The sequence below is a fragment of the Equus quagga genome, chromosome 14, assembly GCF_021613505.1.
Source record: "Equus quagga isolate Etosha38 chromosome 14, UCLA_HA_Equagga_1.0, whole genome shotgun sequence".
Classification (NCBI taxonomy): domain Eukaryota; kingdom Metazoa; phylum Chordata; class Mammalia; order Perissodactyla; family Equidae; genus Equus; species Equus quagga.
This window is the reverse complement of record NC_060280.1, coordinates 39,246,189-39,268,276: the sequence shown is the minus strand read 5'-3', so window position 1 is coordinate 39,268,276 and position 22,088 is coordinate 39,246,189. Positions and strand designations below refer to the sequence as shown.

Below are 22,088 nucleotides of genomic sequence, written 5' to 3'. Positions count from 1 at the left end.
TTTAAGTATTGGTTGGTGATCATTCAACCTGCATGGGGTGATCTTCCGGGGAAATGTAAGGAAGTGGCAACATAGGAAGCTTGGGTTGAGAGGTTCCAGACAATTCCAGTCACCAGTAAGCTTACTTATTTCCATAGAAAAAGATAACATTAGCAACAAAATTTGCCTGATATCAATCTGAGTACTTTCCCCTTAACTATTCAGGGCTCAAAACATTCCTACTTTGTATTTGTAGCAGGACAAAACAATGTTTTGGAGGTCTCCCCAGATATATTTTCCCCCATTTTCTAAGAAAGATATGACAGCAGAAAGCAAATAGTTGAAGGGACTTTCTTCCTAGATTTTGTATTTCAGAAATCTAGACTTCACTCTTCTTTGTTAATTTTTTACCTAAGGTGGTAGGACAGGGCAGGGAGAGGAAAGATAAAGGGTGAAGACAAATGAAGAAAGTTTGTGGCTGAGAACACCCCCAGCTTAACTGAAAATCAGTCCTTTAACAGGAAGATACTCCTCTTCCACAGCATATTTAGCTTAAGAATGGATCCAAGTGAAGCAGTGAGAGAAGAAGGTGGCACCTGGCAGGGCAGCCAGACTCCCCTCACAGTACACACTTATCCCAATAAACCTACAATCATGGTGTAGAAGTGGCTGGGCAACAGAATGATTGACCAGAAGGTCACCAAAGGAATGATATCCCCTGAGGTCCCAACAAAGTCCCAGGTGTATCACCAAGTAGAAAACTCGGAAGGCATTACTCTCACCACCTGAGGCAAATAGCCTAACCTACCTGTGGGTTTTTCACACATAGGGTCCTCTAGAAAAATCTAGGGCTGGGGGAGGATGGTAAAATTTACCATTATGAATTGTTATGCACAGTCGGGCACGTAGAAAATATTTATTATGACATTATTCATTATAGATGAAGAAAAGATAAAGTCACAAAGTCTTATACAAAGTCACAGAGGGGGTGGCAGGGCTGGGTCAGCAGCACGCCCGCAGCCAGAATGAAGCAGGGTCCCATTCCCAGCCCCGATGGCAGCAGGGTTCTGTGTGGATGGGAGGACGACAGATGTGAGAACCTCTGTATGTGAATTCAGTAAAGGGCTAAAAATAAATCTATTCCTGAAAGCACCAAAACCACACAATTTTTTTCCTCTAAAGTATAAATATGTCGTTTTGCCATCACCCCTAAACATTTGAAAAATAAAAACCTTCCCCAGGTTTTGGACACAGGTCCAAACATTGGGTTTTAGACAAACAACCGGGAGCCATGCAGGGACTTGTTCAGGGGCCACAGGTTGCTCTTGCCCACGTTGGAGGTGCACCGCTGGCACTGCCTGCAGCGCCGATACTTCTCACACTGGTCCAGGAGGAAGAGCTTGTCTGAGGCCCTGGGGAGAGGCGAGGAAAAGCAGTCATTAGCAGGCATTCCCTGAGTCCTGGCTGGGGCCCTGGCCTGGAAGCCAGTGGAAGGGAGACAAAAGAAAAGCAACACCTGGTCCCTGCCCTCCAGGAGCTTCCCACCCACCTGTGATCTCCCACCTGCAGGCTCTCCCCCTCCAGGCTGCTGCCTGCAGCCCGCCCCAGCTTGGCATCTCCTGCTTCCAAACCTCAGCTATCTCCTCATTCCCCAGTTAAATAAAAGGCTCTGACTCAGTGCCTTCACAACAGTCTGACCCCAGCCCTTCTCCCCAGCCACACACACCCGAACCCTCAGAGAACATGTAACTTGCCCAAGGTCCCTCAACCAGCCCATGGTGGCTCCAAAGCCTCTGTGTTCCCTGTTTGGCCATGTGGCTGCACCTTTACCTGTCAGGCTCCCAGGAGACAGCATTTGAGAGGGAGAGCAGGCCATTAAGCTGCTGGTTAACAGTTAATACCCCAGGAGACAGAGTAGACTCAAAATGAAAAGTCCCCAGAGGCCAGAGACCTCTGGAGAGTTAGGGGCAGGAGCGAAAGTGGAGACAAGGACAAAAGCAGCTCCAAGCAGAGCTGAAGGGATGGCAGTAACTGATTTTCCACTCCAACAATTTTTCTTGATTATGCAGGACAGTCCCTGGTGTGTTCCCCTATCCTATCAAAATTTCTACATGGGTGGAATTCTGTAAAAAGGAGAAACAAGAGCAGCCTTACAAAGAAAAAGAACAAAGAGTCTTTGCAATGTCCAGGGAAGACCACCTGGCTTGCCTTGGTCATGGGATGGAATACCATGTGCTAACTGCATGCACATGAACCTTGTTTTTGCTTTCATTTTCTTTTTAACACCAACCAATTCCTTCTTCCCACCTGCTGCCTGCTTGAGTCCCTGCCCACAACTTGGCCTAGGTCTTCGGGTAATAGGTTCGCTCTGCCATGTCCTTGGAGCAGCTGTGTTATCCTGCCACTCAAGGTTACTTCATGTCCCCTGTACCCTTTATCATCATGGTGGCCAAGCATTCTTTCAAAATCCAGTGAAAATCTCCCTGGCATTCACTTCACTGCTTTCTACCCGATTTCCCATAACATTGAGAAAATGGCTTGAAACCCCCAACTCAGCTTTCCCTACCTCTTCCCTAGGCCAAACAACCCCAGTTCTCCTTTGGAACCTATTTCCATGTCATCACTCATACTTGCATCATCACAACATATGGGCTCTACCTGTTAGAAAGACCAGCAAAAAATGCCTTAAAAGAAAATCTAAAAGGAAAAGGAGAGTCACAGATCAAGATCCATTAGAACAAATTTTATCCATGATAAAAATTAGTTGATAATTGGCAATTTAAAATATTATTTTGATATATTCAGGTTTTAATAACATTTGATTGTGTAGGCATGGCCTGTTTCTTCAAGTTTTTAAAATTCTATGAAATTATACCCTACATTTGTAAAGTATTTTAATTAAAGTATAATACTTTTTCATCTCTTTATTTGATCCCCAAATTCCTGTGTTAAGTCAGGCAAGTGTTTACTTTCTCCATCTTACAAATAAGAAAAGTAACACCAAAAGATTAGCTGCCTTTCCAAAGTTAGTGTTAATCCTCAAAGCCATGACTAGATTCCCTGATCCTAGATTGTAAATAAATAGCTGGAGAGAGGGGGTAGGGATATAATAATACATTTCAGGAAGATTTTCTTGGTTCATTTCGCAGTGGCATCTCACTTTTCCAGTTGACAGTCTGACCCACAACCCCTTGACTCTGCTCTTAAATGACCATTCCTTAGGCTGTGGATTTGTTCAGATGGATACTCACTCTCCCAATTTCCAACTATTTATTTCCAAAGAGAATTCCCACCCTCCTCCCCACTCCCCAACCCCCGTGCCTCCCCACCCTCCACAGAAAGAAGATAAAGCTACCCTACGCAGAGGCCAAGATTAGGGCAGAGATGACAAATATATAATATATAACACAGCATTCTCCAATCCCATATCCATAACAGACATTCCTAATACATTGTAGCAGTATTTCCCACTGGACCCAGAATCCTTTTCTCTACAGATTTCTCTAGGCAGCCACTACTCATCAACTGGAGTTGGCACTGGAAACCTAACTGCCATCTCAGGATTAGAGGAAAGTAAACAAGAAGCAGACAAAGGACTGGTTCCAATCAGGTATTACCGCTCGAAGGCCTTCTCCTCCAGGTCCCGCTGCCTCTTCATTGCAGCACTCCTTTCCCAGTCCTCCTGTAAGCTCTGGTTGATTCTGTTCACTCGCTCCAGCTCAGCATTTCTATCTGCCAAGTGCCTAGGGAGAACAGAACAGTCTGATTTCATTCACAATACTGGGAAGGACATGCACCAACCTTGGGAGCCCCATTTCTTTTATGGTAAACAGAAAACTTTCTGATTTTGTTCACCATTCTTTGGAGTATATTAAGGCATGAACACTGCAAAAAGATAGTGAAACTCCTAGCTTTCAAATAATTTATGGATCTAGGACCTTTCATCTTCCATTCTGGTTTAAAAGAGTAGGATCAAAACCTTTTTCCAATTAACAAATTCAGCCTTTAAAGCCATTAATTTCTTTTGAGGCTAATTTAACCGATCTAAAGAATCATCTCAAATGGATTTCCCAGACTTTATGTTTCTTTCCTTTTATTCCAGCCTCTCAGCTGTCAGTAATCAGCCTACAGGTTGCTACAGGCATTTTACAAGACAAAGTAGACAGGCATACAAATGAATGGTTAGAAAGGGGAAAAGAAACAGAAGTGACTAGGAAAAGAAAATGAAATGGAGAAAATATCTAACACTGTACAGAAAGTAAAAAGAATGTGTTTGGTGATGGTCATATCATTGAAGAAGTGACTATAATATCTCTCTTCAAGTGCAACATCCCAGTATTCACAATGTTTAAGTGTTTCTTTTACTGTCTCCAAACATGCAGTCATTGCTGTTGTAAATCACCTTAAACCTGGTTCAAATTACTTATATGTGTCTATTTCTTGCCAAACTGAAACTCTTACCATCCATTCTCATTAAATTCTAGAAGGGACTTCACTAAATGCGATGGCTGATTTAGCCACCTCTGAAGGGCTTTGTGTTACAGGTAGCAACTGCCACTAGGTATCAGGGCCCTCCAAGAAAAATCAGTAATGTGCTCAGTGCTGGTTCACTTTTCCTAAAATAGTGTGACCACATTTTCCTCTAATAAGCATTGATTTAACAGCTGTTGTGTGGGTATTATAAAGTTTAAATAAGATAATATACAGAAAGTGCCAATGCCTATCATACAATGAGAGCCCAATGACTGAATGGTACCTATTATATATATTTTCCATACCTTTTTCCTTTTCATAGTTTTTTTAATTGTAGTAAAATCATGTAACATAAAATTGACCATCTTAACTATTTCTAAGTGTACAGATACAGTCTTAAGTATATTTACATTATTGTGCAACCAATACCCAGAACTCCTTTCACCTTGTAAAATTGAAACTCTATACCCATTAAACAACAACTCCCCGTTTCTCCCTTCCCCTAGACCCTGGCAACCACCATTCCACTGGGTTTCCATGAATTTGACTATTCTAAATACCTTACATAAGTGAAATCATACCGTGTTTTTCCTTTTGTGACTGGCTTATTTTTCACTTAGCATAATGTCCTGAAGGTCCACTCATGTTGCAGCATATGTCAGAATTTCTTTTGTTTTTAATGCTGAATAATATTTCATTGTATGTGTATACCACATTTTGTTTATCCATTCATCTGTGGTTAGACATTTAGGTTGCTTCCATTTCTTGGCTATTGTGAATAATCCTGCTCTGAAGGTGGTTGTGCAAATATCTCTTCAAGATCCTGCTTTTAATTCTTTTAGATATACACCCAGGAGTCAAATGATTGAATCATATGGTATTTCTATTTTTAACTTTTTGAGGAACTGCCATACTGTTTTCCATAATGGCTGGATCATTTTACATTCCCACCAACAGTACACAGGGTTCCTATTTCTCCATATCTTTGTCAATACTTATTATTTTCTGTTTTTTTTTATAGTAGCCATGCTAGTGGGAGTGAGGTAATATCTTCCTCTCTCTCTCTCTTTTATTATTTTTTTTTGCTGTCTTAGTTTTATTTTTCCCCTTTACATCATATTATATTTGTATCTTAATGGTTTTGTCTACAATGAACAGACAATTTTCTTCCTTTTTAATCTTTTGAATACTCTAAAATAAGTACTTGTTAAAGGTTTCATGGTGTAAGAAAAATCTGTAATTTTCTTTGATTTGGATATTTCACCAGGCAATCAAACCACAAATATGATAACCCAAGATAAACGATAGCACATTTTATCTTTGCATTTGTGAAATCTTATTACACTGTTCTGCAAATGTATAAATGTTTTCTTTTCATAAGACCCTAGGAAAAAAAAGATAGCCATCTTATCTGTTATGTTACACTGATATATACATCTTAAATAGTAAAAGACTTTTTCCTACGCCTACAAAGTGAGTTAGAGGAAATTGTGAACAATTTGTTAACTGCTTACTCCATTCATACTGCCATAACGTTAGCACTCCAGGATATATATGTGATTGGAATTAAATTATTAAATTGTGTAATATAAAACACAACTACATTTTAAATACCACCTTCTTAGCTTACCATTTTTATTCACTGGAGTGGAGAATTCCTTATCTCAGGTTCAGATAAGTAAATATTCAATAAAACATGAAACACTTCTTATCTTGGAGAGGCAAAAATGTAGTTAAATGCTAAATGACCTCTTTTTCAAACAGTGCAAACGATGACAGTTGATGGTTGAGTAAGAATCACACACACACTTCTCGGAGAATGGAAACCATTTGTTAATGAGAGGCTATCTCATTGTGGTTTTAATTTGCATTTCCCTAATCATTAGTGATGTTGAGCAACTTTTCATATGCTTTTTGGCCACTATGATATTATTTTTTAAAGAATAGGTTAAAAAGCCATTTTAATGTAAATGCCTAGAAAGTAAGAAAATGAAGTGGGGTTAGAGCAGAGGGAACTAGGATTCTCAAAAGACTGCTGGTGGAAGCAAACTGCTATACCTTATTAGAAAGCAAACTGTATCTGGTAATATTAAAAATGTACCTGATAATATTTTAAACGTGCCAAACACTTGATCCAGGAACCTCACTTTTAGGAATTTATCCAATAGAAATAAAAGAACCAGTATAAAGATATGTATTAAAAATGTTTAATAGAGAATTGTTATAATAGCAAAATATCTGGAAACAAAGTGAACGTTCATCAATGGTGCAAAAGTTAAATGATAGCAACCCATATTACGGATATTATACTGTTATTAAAGAAGAATGAATCTTGTATATATGTACTAACCTAAATATAAGTTGATGACACATTATTAGTTTAAAGAAAGGTTGGGTTGCAGAGTAATGTATAAGAGCCCATAGGTCTCACTTTCATTTAAAAAATAGAAAGGAAAATATATAGGTGCATATTGTTTGAATACATTTATAAAGAAAAGGAAAAAATGTAGAAGGCTACATATTAACCTTAAAACTGACTACTGGTAGGGGAGATTATTAACTTTTTTTTTAATCTTTCCACCAATTGACTTATTTTAATGAGCATAAATTGCTATATTTTTTAAAAACAAAAGCAGAAAAGTTTAAAGAAAAAAAAGTAAAACAATGAAAATGCTTTAGCAGCCTATTTGGATCACACTGAGTAATTAGCCCCTCTGAAAGAAAGTGACATTCCATTTGCTACAGGAAGACCCAAGATCACATCTTGAGGTGGACCAGAGGGCGGGGGAGTTGGAAAAGATAAGAGGAGTGAGAGAATCTGGAATAACCAGTAAAGGATATAGAAACAGTAGAGAGGGATCTGACCCATACAGAAAAGGGGTCTTTACCAAGTAAAGACCATAATTTGTATTTGTTCAGAGGTTCGCAATGTCCCAAAATGCTCTCCCATACATAATCTCATTTAGTTCTCATAGTGAGGAGAGGTAGGGCAGGTGTGATTATCCTTATTTTTCATAGGAGAACAAGAGGACTCAAAACCCCTATGTCTGATTTGGCCCAGGTCATGCAGGTTGGAAGAGGGAGAGTTTAACCCTCCTAACTCCAAGTTCAGGAGATCAACTGGAGAAGCTAAGGGCTAGAAGTGAAGGCAGAAGCTGCAATAATCTCTGCAGCAAATACAAAGGGACCCAGATCTGGCTGTGGCAGCATACAAAGGCACAGCCACCATGGGACAAGCGACAGCTATTTGCTATGAAACAGAAGCTATTTACAAAAATTATTTCATTTAACCCTCAACCACCCTGGAGGTAGATACTAGTATTATCCCTAATAACTGATAAGGAAACCAGTGCCCTCAGAGGTACGTAACCTGCCCAATATCACACAACGAGTAAAATGACAGAACTGCCAATCAATCAGAACGGACACTGGAAGTGGTCTTAAAGATCCCGGGTGTTCATCCATTAGGTGAAAGATCACGGAGAACTGGGATGGGGGGATCCCGAGGAGAGGCTGAGGCAGGCTGGGCAGCAGGGATGCACTTGTGGGGCTTGAGGCAACAGCTATTTATCAAGAAGTCTGGAAATATTTCAGTATTTTAGCAAACAGCACAGCCATACAAGTATACATTGCCCTGGGTAGATGAAGACTCTATCCCACATCTGACTTGACCCCAAAAGCCATGCTCTCACTTCTCTCTACCAACAATCCAACCCCACCCTCTTCATGATATCCTCCATCTTCAACCTACTATTCTACTCATGTTTGAGCCTACTTGGTATAGAACATAACAGATGTTTGCACCACCCCACTGACCATTTGTAATTTATAAAATTTAAATAAAATAACATTTTATCTTTTTATAAGTATAGCTGCTGTCTAAAAAGAGGAGATTCTTTTGAGGAGAAGCCCTTTTGGAACCCCTAAGCACTTCAATGATTTTATAATTCTAATCAAGGATCTGAGAATTGCTGACCTCTACAAAGAAGAAACTGGAGTTGTCTATGTCAATCAGGCGTGGAGGAGAGACAGTAGGAGATATGGAAAATGGGAAGGTGAGAAGAAGCCAAGGAGATGTTGCGAGGCTGAGAGCTGGTCAGGACCTTTAAACATTCCCCATTGGTGTTGTGACCAATTAGGCATCTTAAGAAACTGGGTAGGTCTAATGTTTGAATTTAGATGTATTTGCGTTGATATGGCATAAAGTCCTCCTCTGCCTACCCTGCCGTCTTCACTACCCTCTCACCAGCAATCATCAGTACAGCTTCCTACATGTACAGTTCTTTGAAGGAAGGGGTTTTAGTGGAAGTTTAGAATGGACCTGAATTTCATGTCTGTGTCTACTTGAGCACAACAATACATTTGTGCCTCACGTTGTATTTCCAATGGATAGTGCTGGTATGGACAACTCTTTTAAGAAGTTGTACTGTAAAGGGAAGGAAAAATGTGGAGAGTACCTGGAGGAAGAAGTGGGATCGAGAGTTTGGTTAGTTTTTTTAATTCGATAACTTTTCCTCATAGGGTGAATTGTGAGGATGAAATGACATGAAGTATACACTAAGCTAAGAACAATATTTTGCACATAACTCCTCATTTTGTTCACTATTATTATTGCTTCTCTGCTGTTGTATGAGAAAAAGAAAGAGAGAGAAGAGGGGAAATAGCAGAGGGGAGGAGGAGAGGAGAAGGAGGAAGAAAGACCCAAGGTCTCTTACTCTTTTTGGGTCCTCTGGAGCATCTGCAAGTCCCTCTTTTGGTCCACCAGTTGGTGCAGGATAGCTCTCCTCTTGTGACTAGCAGCTGCCTCCAGCTGGTGCTTCATGTAATTCTGTTCTCGCATTCGCTTTTCCACCATCAGATTACACTTGTTATTACCAAAGATGGGCTCAAAAGAGTCTGGCTCAAACATGGGCAGCTGAGGGGCTTTGTTCTTTATCTGAAACAGGGACACACACAATGCAGATTATAATTATACCAGGGAATAAAGCTTATGCACAGTGCTGTAGAATAGTAATATACCAATACCTTAGAGGAAGGAACAAGGCCCTCAAAAGCCACCAAATGGATAAAACATAAGGGTATTCATAATATGACCGTATATCTAAATATATTTTTAGAATGCTATTGAAGCACTGCATAATTTTAAAAATAATAATTGTCCCCTTACTTGTGCATCCAAAGCTCTCTTATAACACCATGTTTCTTCTATCTTATCTTTTATATATTTGGCTCTTTGTGCAGCAAGTCTGGCGGTTAAGAATAAGAAAAGGTAGGAGCACAGTTTATTACAGAGTCTTTAGTAATACAGATTAACATCACCACAACATGTTTAGTAAGTATTAATAGGACTGCGAGCCTGGTAAATAAAAAGTGATATTTCCTTCTAGAAGCTTTTATTTTAAGAAAAAAGGAAGAGTAATTGAAATCCATAGGCTAGTGGACAATGTGTTGAGCACAGGACAGACAGGACAGGTACCGACCATATTGTCCAAATGCACTATCGCTAAGACAGGCACCCTCCTTCCCCACCATGCTTTAAAAAGTCTAGATAAAAAAACAAGAAGTATCTATTTGTTCTGTAAAATGGTTCATCACAAGATTCCTTTCTAAGAAAAGTGATCTTTCCTATTATAAATTATGATTCTATTATATGCAACCTACAGGGAACCCACCGTGATCTAAAGTAAGCATAATAGAACACATACATTTTATAGAAATATAATATTTGGTCATAGAAACTAGCTTATTATTTGTTTTAGGAGTCTTGCTCATACTACAGTAGCCTCCTTAATTGCTCTCCTGACTTCAGTAGCAGAAGTGTGGCCCCCTCAGGCATGTTTGAACTCTGTGGCCCTGACCTTATCCCAGGCTTTAGATGACCCAAGCAGGACCAATCAGATTCTCTTTCCTGAAAATCTGGAGTTGAGACTAACATTCACCCAAGTTTGAGCTGGAATAAAGACGATGTCAACTAAGAAGCTGTGGGTATGAGCAGAGGGAAGGTTTTTTTACATTACTTTTTAGTCCCTGATTCCAGTCCTCCTGGGTCCCCCATACATTCCTGCCCTCGAGTTCCATGAAACATCCCCATATACTTATAATAAAACCTCAGCTTTGCCTCAAGATCACCTGGGAACAGCTGGGGATGATGCCTGCTCAAGACAAGTCTATTTCTCCATCTACCAGTATTAGTGATCAGAAAACAATACAAAATGATACTCTATAATTAATTATAGATTGGCAATCATTACTATAATGATAATTATAATAATGATGGCTTTTTCATTTTTCTAATGAAATGTTATGCCATGGTACTGGCTGCTAGCTGGGTTAGTGTGCTCAGTGGGGTACGGCTGTGCTAATGAAACTACCAAAGCTGGTTCAATCCTACATGGAAATAAGCTTTACATGAAAATTCCAAATTCGTTTTCAGAGCTTGTCTAGCTGGACTCACTCCTCTGTGAGTTGCACTTGTTCTAGGCGGTCCATCAACTCTCTGTTTTGTCTTTGCTTGATTTGCTTTTCCCGTCTGTTATCCACTTGTTTCAGGAGACTTTGGGAATATTCCTCTTGCTTAAAGGCATTAATCTCAGGACTGAGTGGCCGTTTATCAAATAGGAAGGATTTCTAGAATGACAGAGAAGCAATTCATTTATTCTAGAATACCAAAAAGCAACAAAGAATAAAGTTAATAATTCAGAAGACTAAAATCAATCAGAAAGTATTTTTTAACTTATAATATTTGCCCAATCCTCAACACTAGGAAGTTGACTAGGTAGTGTTGAGGTCACCCACAGAATAATGAGTGTGCCAGGGATGAATCTGAGCAGAACTGATCAAAGGCCCATATCTGAAAGAAAGATGAAAATGGACTTCACGGAGCAGGTCCTGAGCTAGCATTTACAACACACAGATAGAAAGAAGAAGGAATTCCCGGTGAGTACAAAAGTACGAGCAAGGACTGAGAGGAGGTGGGAAGAGGAAGAATTGAACACCTACTCTGGGCATGGCCATTCTAGACACTGGTGATCCAACAATGACCAAGAACAGAGATCCACAGAGAGCCTCACTCTCATTAAGCCTGCATTCTGGTACAGGAGACAGACAGCGAACAAGTAAACAATACATCAGATAATTTAAGGTGGTGCTAAGTGTCATGAATCCCTTATCATAGCGAGTGACTGGGTGGGAAGAGGACTAAATTGGTTGGTTATTAGGGAAGGCTTTTCAGTGGAGAGGACTGAATCATCTCCACTGCAAATGTCAGGGGACCTGTGTCCCATACAGAAGAAACAGCAAGTGCAAAGACACTGCATGGAAACGAGCCAGGCATGATTTTAGAGAGCAGAAAGGTCTATGTGGCTGAGTCATAGTGAATGAGGGGAACGTAGAAGTAGGTGAGCTCAGAGAGGAGGGCAGGGGCCAAACCATGTGGGACCTGATAGGTCAAGGTAAGGAGTTTACATTCTATTTTAATTCAACAGGAGACCATTAGAGGCTTTAAACAGGAGAATGATATGTTTTGGTTAACAGTTTTAAAAGACTGCTTTGGCTACTGTGTGGAGAATAGATTGTAGGAGGGCTAGAAGGCAAGCAGCAGCGAGCCTAATTAGGGAGCTATTGCAGAAGTTGAGCCTATAATGTGGCTTGGACTAGGGTGGTAACATTGAAGATGAAGTGGCGTGAAAAGATAGTGGCTACATTTTGGAGGTAAAGGCAACTGGACTTGCAGATGGTTGGATGAGGGGGACAGAAGAGGAGGAATCTGTGATCACTCCTAGGTATGGGGTTCGTGCAACTGTCTGCATGGTGATGCCACTTGCTGAAATGGGAGGGCTGAGAGAAGAACTGGTTGACAGGGGGAATCAAATCCTCTGTTTTGGTCTTTTTAAGTTTAAGATATCTACAGATAGATCAAAGAGGAGATACAAAGTGGGCAGTAAGAAATATAATCTGGAACTTAGGTGTCTAAGAGGAGAGAGAGATCACACCTAAATCTCAAAAGCACTGTGCTCTCCCTCCCTCCCTGCTGCCACTGCTTGGAAAGTTCTTCCTCCATTCACTTCTTTACCCAACTCTTGTGTACCAAGAAGTCTTTCCAGATCTCTGGTCTGGGTTAAGGGACTTTCCTCTTTGCTCACACAGTGCCCTATTCAAAGATTTATCGTAGTATTTAGTATACCACACTCTTGCCTCTTTAAATGTTTCCCCCATGATCCTGAGACCTCTTTAGAGAGGGACCTTATCTTATTCATCTTTGTACTCCTAGCCACCAGCACAGTGGCCAGCACATGAGTTCAATAAACATTTGATGATGAATAAAGAAAATATACCTTATTAGTTTTATGTCCCATGTCACACTACCTAGATAGTAAGGTGAAACGAGAATGATCAGGCAGAAATAAAGGTAGGCACATAATGATCGAAGACACTGAATTAACAGCAAAGCAGGTGGCTCACCTCCATCTGAAGCTGGGCTTTCAAACTTTAAAGCATCTACAAATCACCTATATCTCTTATCCAAATGTAGATTCCCATTCTTGAAGTCTGGGGTGGGGCCATAGCTTCTGCATTTCCAGCAAGCTTCCAGGTGATGCTGTTTCTCTCTTTAGATTGGCTAATCCTGGGGCAGTACTTTAGTATACCTCCCCACCCCAGCCCCGCCCAGGTCCTGGCTGAGAATTACTATCATTGGTAAGTGCTGGAGTGACTCATAAGAACTGTACTGTGAATGTGAATGGTGAGGAGGCAGACACTGAACCACTCCTGCTCTAGAAGGAAGCTTCAACCTTACACAAGCTTCTTTTTACCACGGCCACTTAAAAAAATGGCACAACCTGCAATACAGATAGTGGATCCAAATACTCACAGATGGGGCAGGTATTAGTAACAAATTTTGAAAAGACTCACATAAAATTCAGGTTTCTCATTCTTGTGGATTCTTATAGCTTCAGCAACTCCAAGATTATAGGCAGCATTTTTTTGATTCTGTTCTCTACTAGCCAGACTTTTCAACTTTGAAAAAAAGAAATCACATATTGAAACAGAGCTTTCAAAAAATTTAATTCTATTATATTAAAATAATCTGACCAAGGTAGAAACCTGCCTTTTGGAAGCCATGATGCTTTCTGATGTCTTCACAGATTTATAAAAGTGGGCTGGGGAAGTTTTTTTTCCTGTTCTTGAGCTTTAGGCACCACCTCTATGGGAATTGTAAGAAAGAATGGAAGATTTCCTATGTGGTAACCTATGATACCACAAATGCAGGAAGGGGCAGTAGGGTCAATTATCAGAGACCACAGAAATCTGGATAGAACAGATCTGAAGTTGCCATTCTGTCTTTGCTTGCTTGAGATAGTCCGTAAATTTGAAGGGAAAAGCCTTGACCAGGATTATATTTTATCAGAAATCAAAAATTAAGCCATGTAAATCCAGGAATCCTACCTTTAAAACTCAGTCTTTATGGGGGAAAAAAAAATCAGTGACAAATGCAAACATTCAGCTGCATGGATATTCATCCCAATGTTTACTATTAGTGAAAACTTGGACACAAAGTGTTAGTCCAGCAGTAAGTAAATGATTAAATATGTTACTGTACAGACATATGATGGAACATTTTAAATGGCATTTTATAATCATGTTCTACTGTCCCATGTTAAACACTCTTTAGTGACGTGTTGAACTACCTGCTCTTTGAAGAGAGCCTCTTGGTCCTTCAACATCTGATATTGTTGTATGAGTCGCTCATCTTCTATCTCCCTCCTCCTCCTCTCCTCACCATAATACAGTGGGCAATTTCGTTGTGCTCGTTGCAAACATACATAACACATTTCCTACAATACCAAATTTTAGGACAAATTAATTTTTACCTTTTAGTTTTTTGCCTTCACATTCCCTTTACAAGCTCTCCAAAGGCTGGGTGTATCAAGAAGCATACTTTGTAAAAGGATATATTAATGATATCAGCAAAATGAGATTTGCAGAGTGGGCCCCACAAATATTTATAAGGATTTACTGAACTCTCACTTGATCAGAAGTGTCTATAGCAATTGAAAATTAGAAAGAGATTTCCTAACTCTATTTCTGTTAACCAGTAGATTTCGACTAGTAGATATATCACAGTCCAGTTTTGGATCCTGAGTACTTGAGCCATACCCGTATATTAAAGAAAGAGTGATTCTGGGGAGGGCCCTGTGGCCTAGTGGTTAAGTTCAGCATGCTCCACTTTGGGGGCCCAGGTTCGGTTTCCAGGCACCAACCCACACCACTATTCAGTGGCCATGCTGTGGCAGTGACCCACATACAAAATAGAGGAAGATTGGCACAGATGTTAGCTCAGGGTGAATCTTCCTCAGCAAAAAAAGAAGAAGAAGAAAGAAAGAGCGATTCCCAGAACTCTCTCTGAGAAACAGAAGTCAGAGGAAGAGTTTGATTAGGTTTTGTTTGTTTGAAGACACTGTACCTGTCCTGCCTTATTATGATCTTGGCAAGCAGGGGCTGGAGAAATTCTAGGATTCATTTCATCATCATTTTTCAGACAATCTGGAGATGATAAGCTATGAAAACAATGCAACATTAATTAATGTTTAATGCAGTCTGATATCTAGAGCAATAGTAACTTTAGAGGCAAGTATAAACATAAGACAAACAAAAATATCTCAGTGGTTTTCTTCAGAGCAACTATATGAATAGAGGCTAAGAACATATGCTCTGTATCAGATAAACCTAGATTTGGATCCCAGCTTTTTTGCTTACAAGCTGACTGGCATTAGACAAGCTGGGTAATCTTGCAAAGTCTCAGTTACCAATTCTGTCAAATGGGGATAAAATTTATTTATTCTACAAAAATCTATCTAGTGCTTACTATGTGCACTGTTCTAGGCATGGGAAATGCAGTGAACAACAAAACACACATACAAAAAAATTCCTATCCTCGTGGAATTAACACGCTGATGGGGACAGACAGCCAATAAACAAGATAAATAACTGAATAAGTGAATTCTATAGTAAGTTCATAATATCCAAGCACTCAGAAAACAACAAAGAAAGGGGCTGGCCCCATGGCCAAGTGGTTAAGTTTGGGCACTCTGCTTCAGCGGCCTAGGGTTTCGCTGGTTCAGATTTTGGGAACAGACCTAGCACCACTCATCAAGCCACGCTGAGGTAGCATCTCACATAGCATAACCAGAATATACAACTATGTAATGGGGGGCTTTGGGGCGAAGAAGAAGAAGAAGAAAAAAACAGATTGGTAATAGATGTTACCTCAGGACCAAGCTAAAAAGAAACCAAGAAAGTTTTCCCAAATCCACAAGAAAAGAAGTTAGATATTCCCTCCTCTGTGCTATTTCATTTCTACCTCTGTCATAGCATTTATCCTACTGAATCATAATTTATCACTCTATGTATGTCTGGCTTTCCCACTAGATCGTGAGCCCTAGTCATCTTTACTATCCCCATCACCTAGCGCATAGAATATACTCAAAAATACTGAATGAAGGAATGAATGAATGCTTATTTAAATTCCCTGAATCAAGAGATGGCTCAAAAATATATTTAATAAAATGCAACATAAAAAATACCAACACATTACCCTTCAGGGTTCATATTCTTCCCACCACTCCCACTCCTCTCCAACTTGTTCAGCAAGCTGCCGCTTGTCACTTTGCCAGGGGAGAGAGTTTGTCTATCTTGAAGTATCTTGGGTGATAAGATCTCTGTAGAGTGAACGAAAGCGAGTCTGTTTTCAACTTTACATGAGTTGTTTGTACTTAACATAGACTTTTAAAACTCATAATTTTACCAGGGAAAATTTTCACATAAGATACACTTTCTTATCTTTAAATTATTGTCCCTTGCCCTAGTGTGGTTAAAAAAATATATTTTTTGCTGCATGCTTATTAGATGCAAAGCACTGGCTGGGCACTTTAGAAAATACAAAAAGGCAAGTCTTTGTCTTTAAAGATCTTTCAATAGATATAGTTGGAGAGAAAAATAAGATATAAACAAAAACATGAGAGCTCTCATTTGTGGAGGTCTTACTACCTGTCAACAGTGCTATGTGTTTCACACACATTGTATAAATAGCCATTCAGGACAGCGATGCAAAATGTCTATATCCCAAATGAATGGTGCACTCTTTAAGGGTCTAACATGCTCAGAGAAAAGAGAAGCCACTTCAGAATCCAGTGATGAAAGAAGTCGTCATGGAGGAAGTGAGATGTGAAAAGGATGCTAAGAGGTAAGTGGGATTAGGATAGACCCTAAGAAAAGGAAGGGCATTCCAGGCAGGAGAAAAAGAGTAAACAAAACCATGAAGTCAGGGAAGAGTAACGCATGTTAGAAGAACATGAATAGACAATTTTTCTCAAAGAAGGAGTCTGTAGGAAACAGTGACAGATGAGGGTGAAGAAATGAAAGCAAGTGAATATTAGGATAAAAGTTTATATGTAATCCTGTAGGCCACATGAACAAAACAGCATCCGGAAGCCAATGTTTACACATTGATATGTTTTGTTTGGCCCAATCAGCATTTTTTGTTTCAATATCAATTAGTTGTCAACATTTAGCAATCAATAGATTTCAGGATCTCTGCTTCTCTTGAAAAATCAGAAAATTTTAACCACTTGGCCCAAATTTCTGTGAATCAACAATCTGCTAGAGGAACAGTCCTCAAAGGGTAGTCTGGCAACCCCTGCGGTTGTCTAGAATCCTTTCAAAAAGTCTCTGAAGTCCTAGGATTTTCTTTATATGCTTCCGCAAAACCAACATATCACAACAGATTAAATGAAGACTCAGATATGAGAATGCAATGATCTTGTATTAGGCCAGATATCAAAGATGTAAAACTACCAGTCTTCATTTTTCCTTTTTTTTTCACTTTTCATAAACACTATTATTTATGCTAACATGTCTCCCTATCATGTTATATCCATTCCACTTCATGAATTTATGTTATCTGCCTGGACTCTGTAGGCATCTGAATTTTGACCCTTTAAGCAATGGGAAGCCAGCAAAGAGATCATAGTCTAAGAACCTGAGAGTCATGAAATAGTTAAGATGAGATACAAGATTCCAGGAATGGAAGATGTTTGTTAAAGAGAAGAATACAGTGATTATTCATGAATCAAACTTTATTTACTTTGGGCATAGGAGTTGCTAAGTAATATGGCTGGGCTCCTAAGTAGTAAAGAGAGACAGATTATACTCAGAAACCATTGGCCTACCTCTGACACCTTCTTCTTTGTCTGATTGATCTTTTAACTTGCTTTTCCTTTGTCTATTCTTTTGACTTTCTTCTACAATGGGCTCCATTTTTGGTTTGTTCTCCATCCCCTTGAGTTCAATCCTAGGAACAAGCCAATATGTTTGTCCACTGTGCTGGACCTGAATAGGTGACCGTGTGAACTCTCATTCTGAGAAGCAACCCAACTAGCTCGCTGATTCTGAAATAAGCCCACTTCTCTCAAGGGAGTGAGTGCTTTGATTTGCTGAGTACAAATCATGGACTCACTCTCGTTAAGGCTAAGTCTGGGAGCCAACCTACACCTTTGCCCCTCTATACTGAGGGCTCAAAAGCAGCTCTTAGACAGATACATTGTTTTGAAGGCCTGAATTTACATTTCTAGTTTTGGTTTCACTTTGAATTTGTCTTTTCTAGTTCTGTAACCAGATGCCATAGGGGTGATACAGTGAAAGGTGATTGTTGGATAGCTTGAAGGTAAGGATTCATAGCCTAGTATGCAGAATATGCCCAGAAATAACCATTTCTCTCCTCCCTCTTTCTCCTCCCCACTTCTCCATCCTCTCAGGCAAGTGAGGGACTTGCAAAGGCACTGTTGGGGGAGCAGTTTGCTCAGGTGGTGTGTGTTGTTGCAGATTTTCTTTGGTGTTACGTATGGAGGGCTGGGTTAGAGTTGGGGTGGGGAGCGGTACTTCCAGTAAGTTCAAGGCCCAAACTTCACATAAATAAAACACTTAAAATTGTTTTCAGTATTTGAGTCCTCGTGTTTATTTCTAGGCTCTCTAATTGATAGGAGCTTCCATCCCTGTTGCTTGACTCACTGCAATTATTTCCCTTCTGGAATACTTAAGCCAAAATATGTCCAAAGGGACAGCCAAATTTGCCTTCCAAAATATAATAAAAAAAAGTATTTTAAATCCATTGATTTATTTTTAATGAGGAAGGTAACTTGGTGCAATGGAAAGAACACTGGAATAGTCAGGAGCCATGGTTTTGTTTCTGGCTTGGCCACTCAGTTGTGTGGCCATTTCGTCTGCAAGATGACGGGGTTGGACTAACTAATCTCTTAGGCTTATTCTGGCCCTCGCAATGATTTTGTGTGGAAAGACGTGTCACACAGTCCTTCCAGGAGGGGGTTATTCCAAACTAGCAAACACAGGAGGATATCACAGACTCAAAAAACATGAGAAGCTGATTGTTATGCCCCAAACTTCCTCCGCCTGAAATGCATAGTGGTTAAGGGCACAGGAATTAAGATTAAGAACGTGATTAAGAGCGCACAATTTTTACACCTCTATAAAATGGATAAAATTATAACACATATCTCAAATAGTTGCAGTGAAGATTAAATACAAAAATTTTGAGAAAGTGCTTAAAAATACGTGGCATCTAGTAAGTGCTCCATAGATGATAACTATTATCATCATCGTTATTGTCATGATTATTATTATAATCATTGTCAGCAGCAGCCACCCACCAGTATCACCCACTGCACTCTTAGGGTAAAGCTGTTCTTTTATTCTACCTTGTCTTTCTAACGCCTTCAGTGGTGAAAATCAGAGCTCAGACAAGAGGTGGACTAGACTGCAGACAGGGGAAGAAGCTAGGTCAGAGGAAGTGGTGGAGGGGAGAGGAAAGCCCAGCAGGTGAGAATAATTTTGCTAATATTGCAGGGACTAAGGTTGGTGGGAGGTAGTGTCAGAATTTCCAGGGGACTAAGAGTAGTTTAAAAAAGGAATATTCTAAGTGCCCAGTGTTTTTTAACTTAACTACATAAAGTGTATCCAATAAACTCTTCTTTGCTGGTGCACTGAGAGAGGGAGAAGAAGAGAGGGAGAGCACTAACAGGAGCACGAGCTAGGAGAGGGTGTGAAACCCTGCCCAGTTAGATCAGTAGGTCAGCAAGGGCTGCTGTGCCTGGAAGAAGCTGTGGAGCAAGCACTGACCTTGGAAATACAAGCACGCTTCTGGGCCGCTTCTCCCAGGTCTCTCTGCTGGACAACACTGAGTCCACAGTGCCAGGCCTCTGGAGGACAGGGACAGAGAAGGGTTATCCTTAGGCTGTGGTCCAGGACACAGACAAATCTAAGCTACAGGCAAGGCTACCATGATACTCTATTATTTTTGTTTAGTGCTTAAAGTCTAGAGCTTACACACCAAAAAGGAATGATGTCATTAATCCAAGTTTTCACCCTGAGTAGTCACATACCAGTTCCATTGGTGTTGCCTTTTCTCAAACCATTTCCTCTTTGGAAATTTCCTTCAGAGTTGATGGCTTCCTTTAGACATCTTTAAGAGGAGAGCCGACTTATTGAAACTATCAGGAAAATGAGCAAGTCTAATTCCACTCTTGACACAAAGAACTCTAAAATTGGGTAGTTAAGAGAAGGGCTTTGGAGTCAGGTGGACTCATGTTCAACTCCCCACACTGCTAACAGCTATGCAGCCGTAGACCCTAGGTGTGTGGGGATAATAATAGGATCTAACTCACGGATCTTTATGAGGCACTGTATATATGTGGCTAGCACATCATAAGCTCTGAACAAATAGCAGCTATTATAATTATTGTTGCATTATATAATAATCACATTATTACATTATACTAGTATAGAATAACATATAAAATTATTATTTTGGGATTAATGATGCAGCTTACAAAGCTTGAGCTTTGAAGGGAATTCCCAAAAAGAGTTTTTAAAAATGTTTCCAGCAAAAGCAGCATCATTGAAAGAAGCACACAGCTTCTCAAGAGAACTATTCTGCAGGACAGCACTCGGGTTTAAGTTATGGGACATTTGGGGAAAAAACAGTCACTCTCACCACTATACAGTAATTTCCCAAAATGTGTTTTATATATGTTAATGAATGTTGGATTAGCCTAAAGTTCCATGATTAAATACATCCAAGGAGTTAAAGCGGCTTCTTTCCAGCCAGACTTCTCAGATCCTTTAACATGCCAATGTGCTTTGTGCCTCTGCCCGTGAGGGTAATATATGCAGCAGTTCTCCATCTGCTTTGGCCTCCAAACGCTTTTTTCATAGAATATCTCTCAGGACTAGTTCTTCTGGAAAATGCCCCTTAAAAGATATGTCTTAGAATGCAGCAGGCCAATTAAAATGTTGTCCTCTTTTTCTTTGTTTTCCTGCTGAGGAAGATTCGCCCTGAGCTAATATCTGTTGCCAATCTTCCTGTTTTTGTATGTGAGCCACCACCACAGCATGGCCATTGACAAACAAGTGGTCTAGGTCCATGCCTGGGAACCAAACTCAGACTGCTGAAGCAGAGCATGCTGAACTTAGTCACTAGGACACTGGTGCTGGCCCTATCCTCTCTTTTAAACACATATTGAGGCTACCAAGATCTGTAGAACTCTGAAGGTTAGAGACAAGCCAGTGCGTTGGCCTTGCTCTGGTTTTGCAAATCTTGCCTTATGTTTTCATGGAAAAGAGAGGTTATACCTGTGTGTATTTCCATTTTCCATACACCAAGTTGGCATCTCTCTTAAAAATCCTGTACAAAGCCAGATTGTGGAAAAAACACCAAAAGTCCTATTGTGCACAACTCTATCTCCTAAATCCCCATCCTAGAGCTTCCTGAAAGGAGAAGCTAGAGGGTAGGATTAGACCCTACTTATAGCTTTTCATTTTTATAGCTTTTTCACTTTAAAAGTCAGGTTTTTGCTCTGTGCAACACAGGATTATATACATTTCATGATACATTTCAAAATTCCAATTTATTCATACGAATTTTGTTAGTTCTCAGAGCTGCACCTAAGGCACATTAAGTACTCAATTAGTCCTGTTGATTGACTATTTCATTGCCTCCTTAAAGTCTGCTGTGTCCAGCTTAGCATGAAGGTCATCACTAGCTCCTTCATGGTTAACAATGATGGATTATGAAATTTCTTCTACAACATAGCAAATTAAAAGCTAAAGATACATTTTCATGACTTGAATTAGATCTTATTATAGACTTGCATTAAAATAAACTAGTATAGCCAGCAAAAAAAGAGTGATTAGGAAGTTTGGGCTTGAATTCCAGTCTACCACTACTGACTTCAGGCTTCCCATATAACCTCTCTGAGCCCCCATTTTTCTCATTTGTAAAATCAGGATGATAATAATACCAGTTTTATAATGTTTTGAGACTCAAATGAAATAATATATGTGGAAGAACTTTTTAAACTATAAGGTACTATAAAATGTTCAGAGTTGTAGAAGTGTCTATTACTATTTATATTTTTCAGTTGGCATTGACTCAAAACTTAGGTAAGTTCCTTTGCTCTTCTAACCTTTTTGTCAAGGAGTTAAGCATCTATAAGCAAATACTTCTTTGCACTTGGGGTAATTGTCATTTAAACATGTCAACCTGAGTTTTTCTTAACGATGACGCA

General features: G+C 39.8%; 1 protein-coding gene across 6 annotated transcripts in view; it reads right to left on the bottom strand.

Annotated features, from left to right (window-relative positions):
- Positions 1–882: 882 nt before the first annotated feature.
- Positions 883–22,088, bottom strand: part of CCDC81 (coiled-coil domain containing 81) — a 33,968-nt gene continuing 12,762 nt past the window's right edge. For 5 of the 6 annotated variants that reach the window (XM_046684935.1, XM_046684937.1, XM_046684939.1 and 2 more), the window contains 11 exons: positions 19,642–19,721; positions 17,679–17,800; positions 16,046–16,169; positions 14,915–15,008; positions 14,139–14,285; positions 13,363–13,467; positions 10,907–11,079; positions 9,620–9,698; positions 9,168–9,388; positions 3,597–3,722; positions 883–1,391 (listed from right to left, as the gene is read on the bottom strand). In XM_046684935.1, coding sequence (XP_046540891.1) covers positions 1,250–1,391; positions 3,597–3,722; positions 9,168–9,388; positions 9,620–9,698; positions 10,907–11,079; positions 13,363–13,467; positions 14,139–14,285; positions 14,915–15,008; positions 16,046–16,169; positions 17,679–17,800; positions 19,642–19,721 — 1,413 coding nt within the window. In that variant the 3' untranslated portion in view covers positions 883–1,249. The remainder of the gene's footprint in view (positions 1,392–3,596; positions 3,723–9,167; positions 9,389–9,619; positions 9,699–10,906; positions 11,080–13,362; positions 13,468–14,138; positions 14,286–14,914; positions 15,009–16,045; positions 16,170–17,678; positions 17,801–19,641; positions 19,722–22,088) is intronic. The other variant, XM_046684936.1, reaches the window with a different exon arrangement.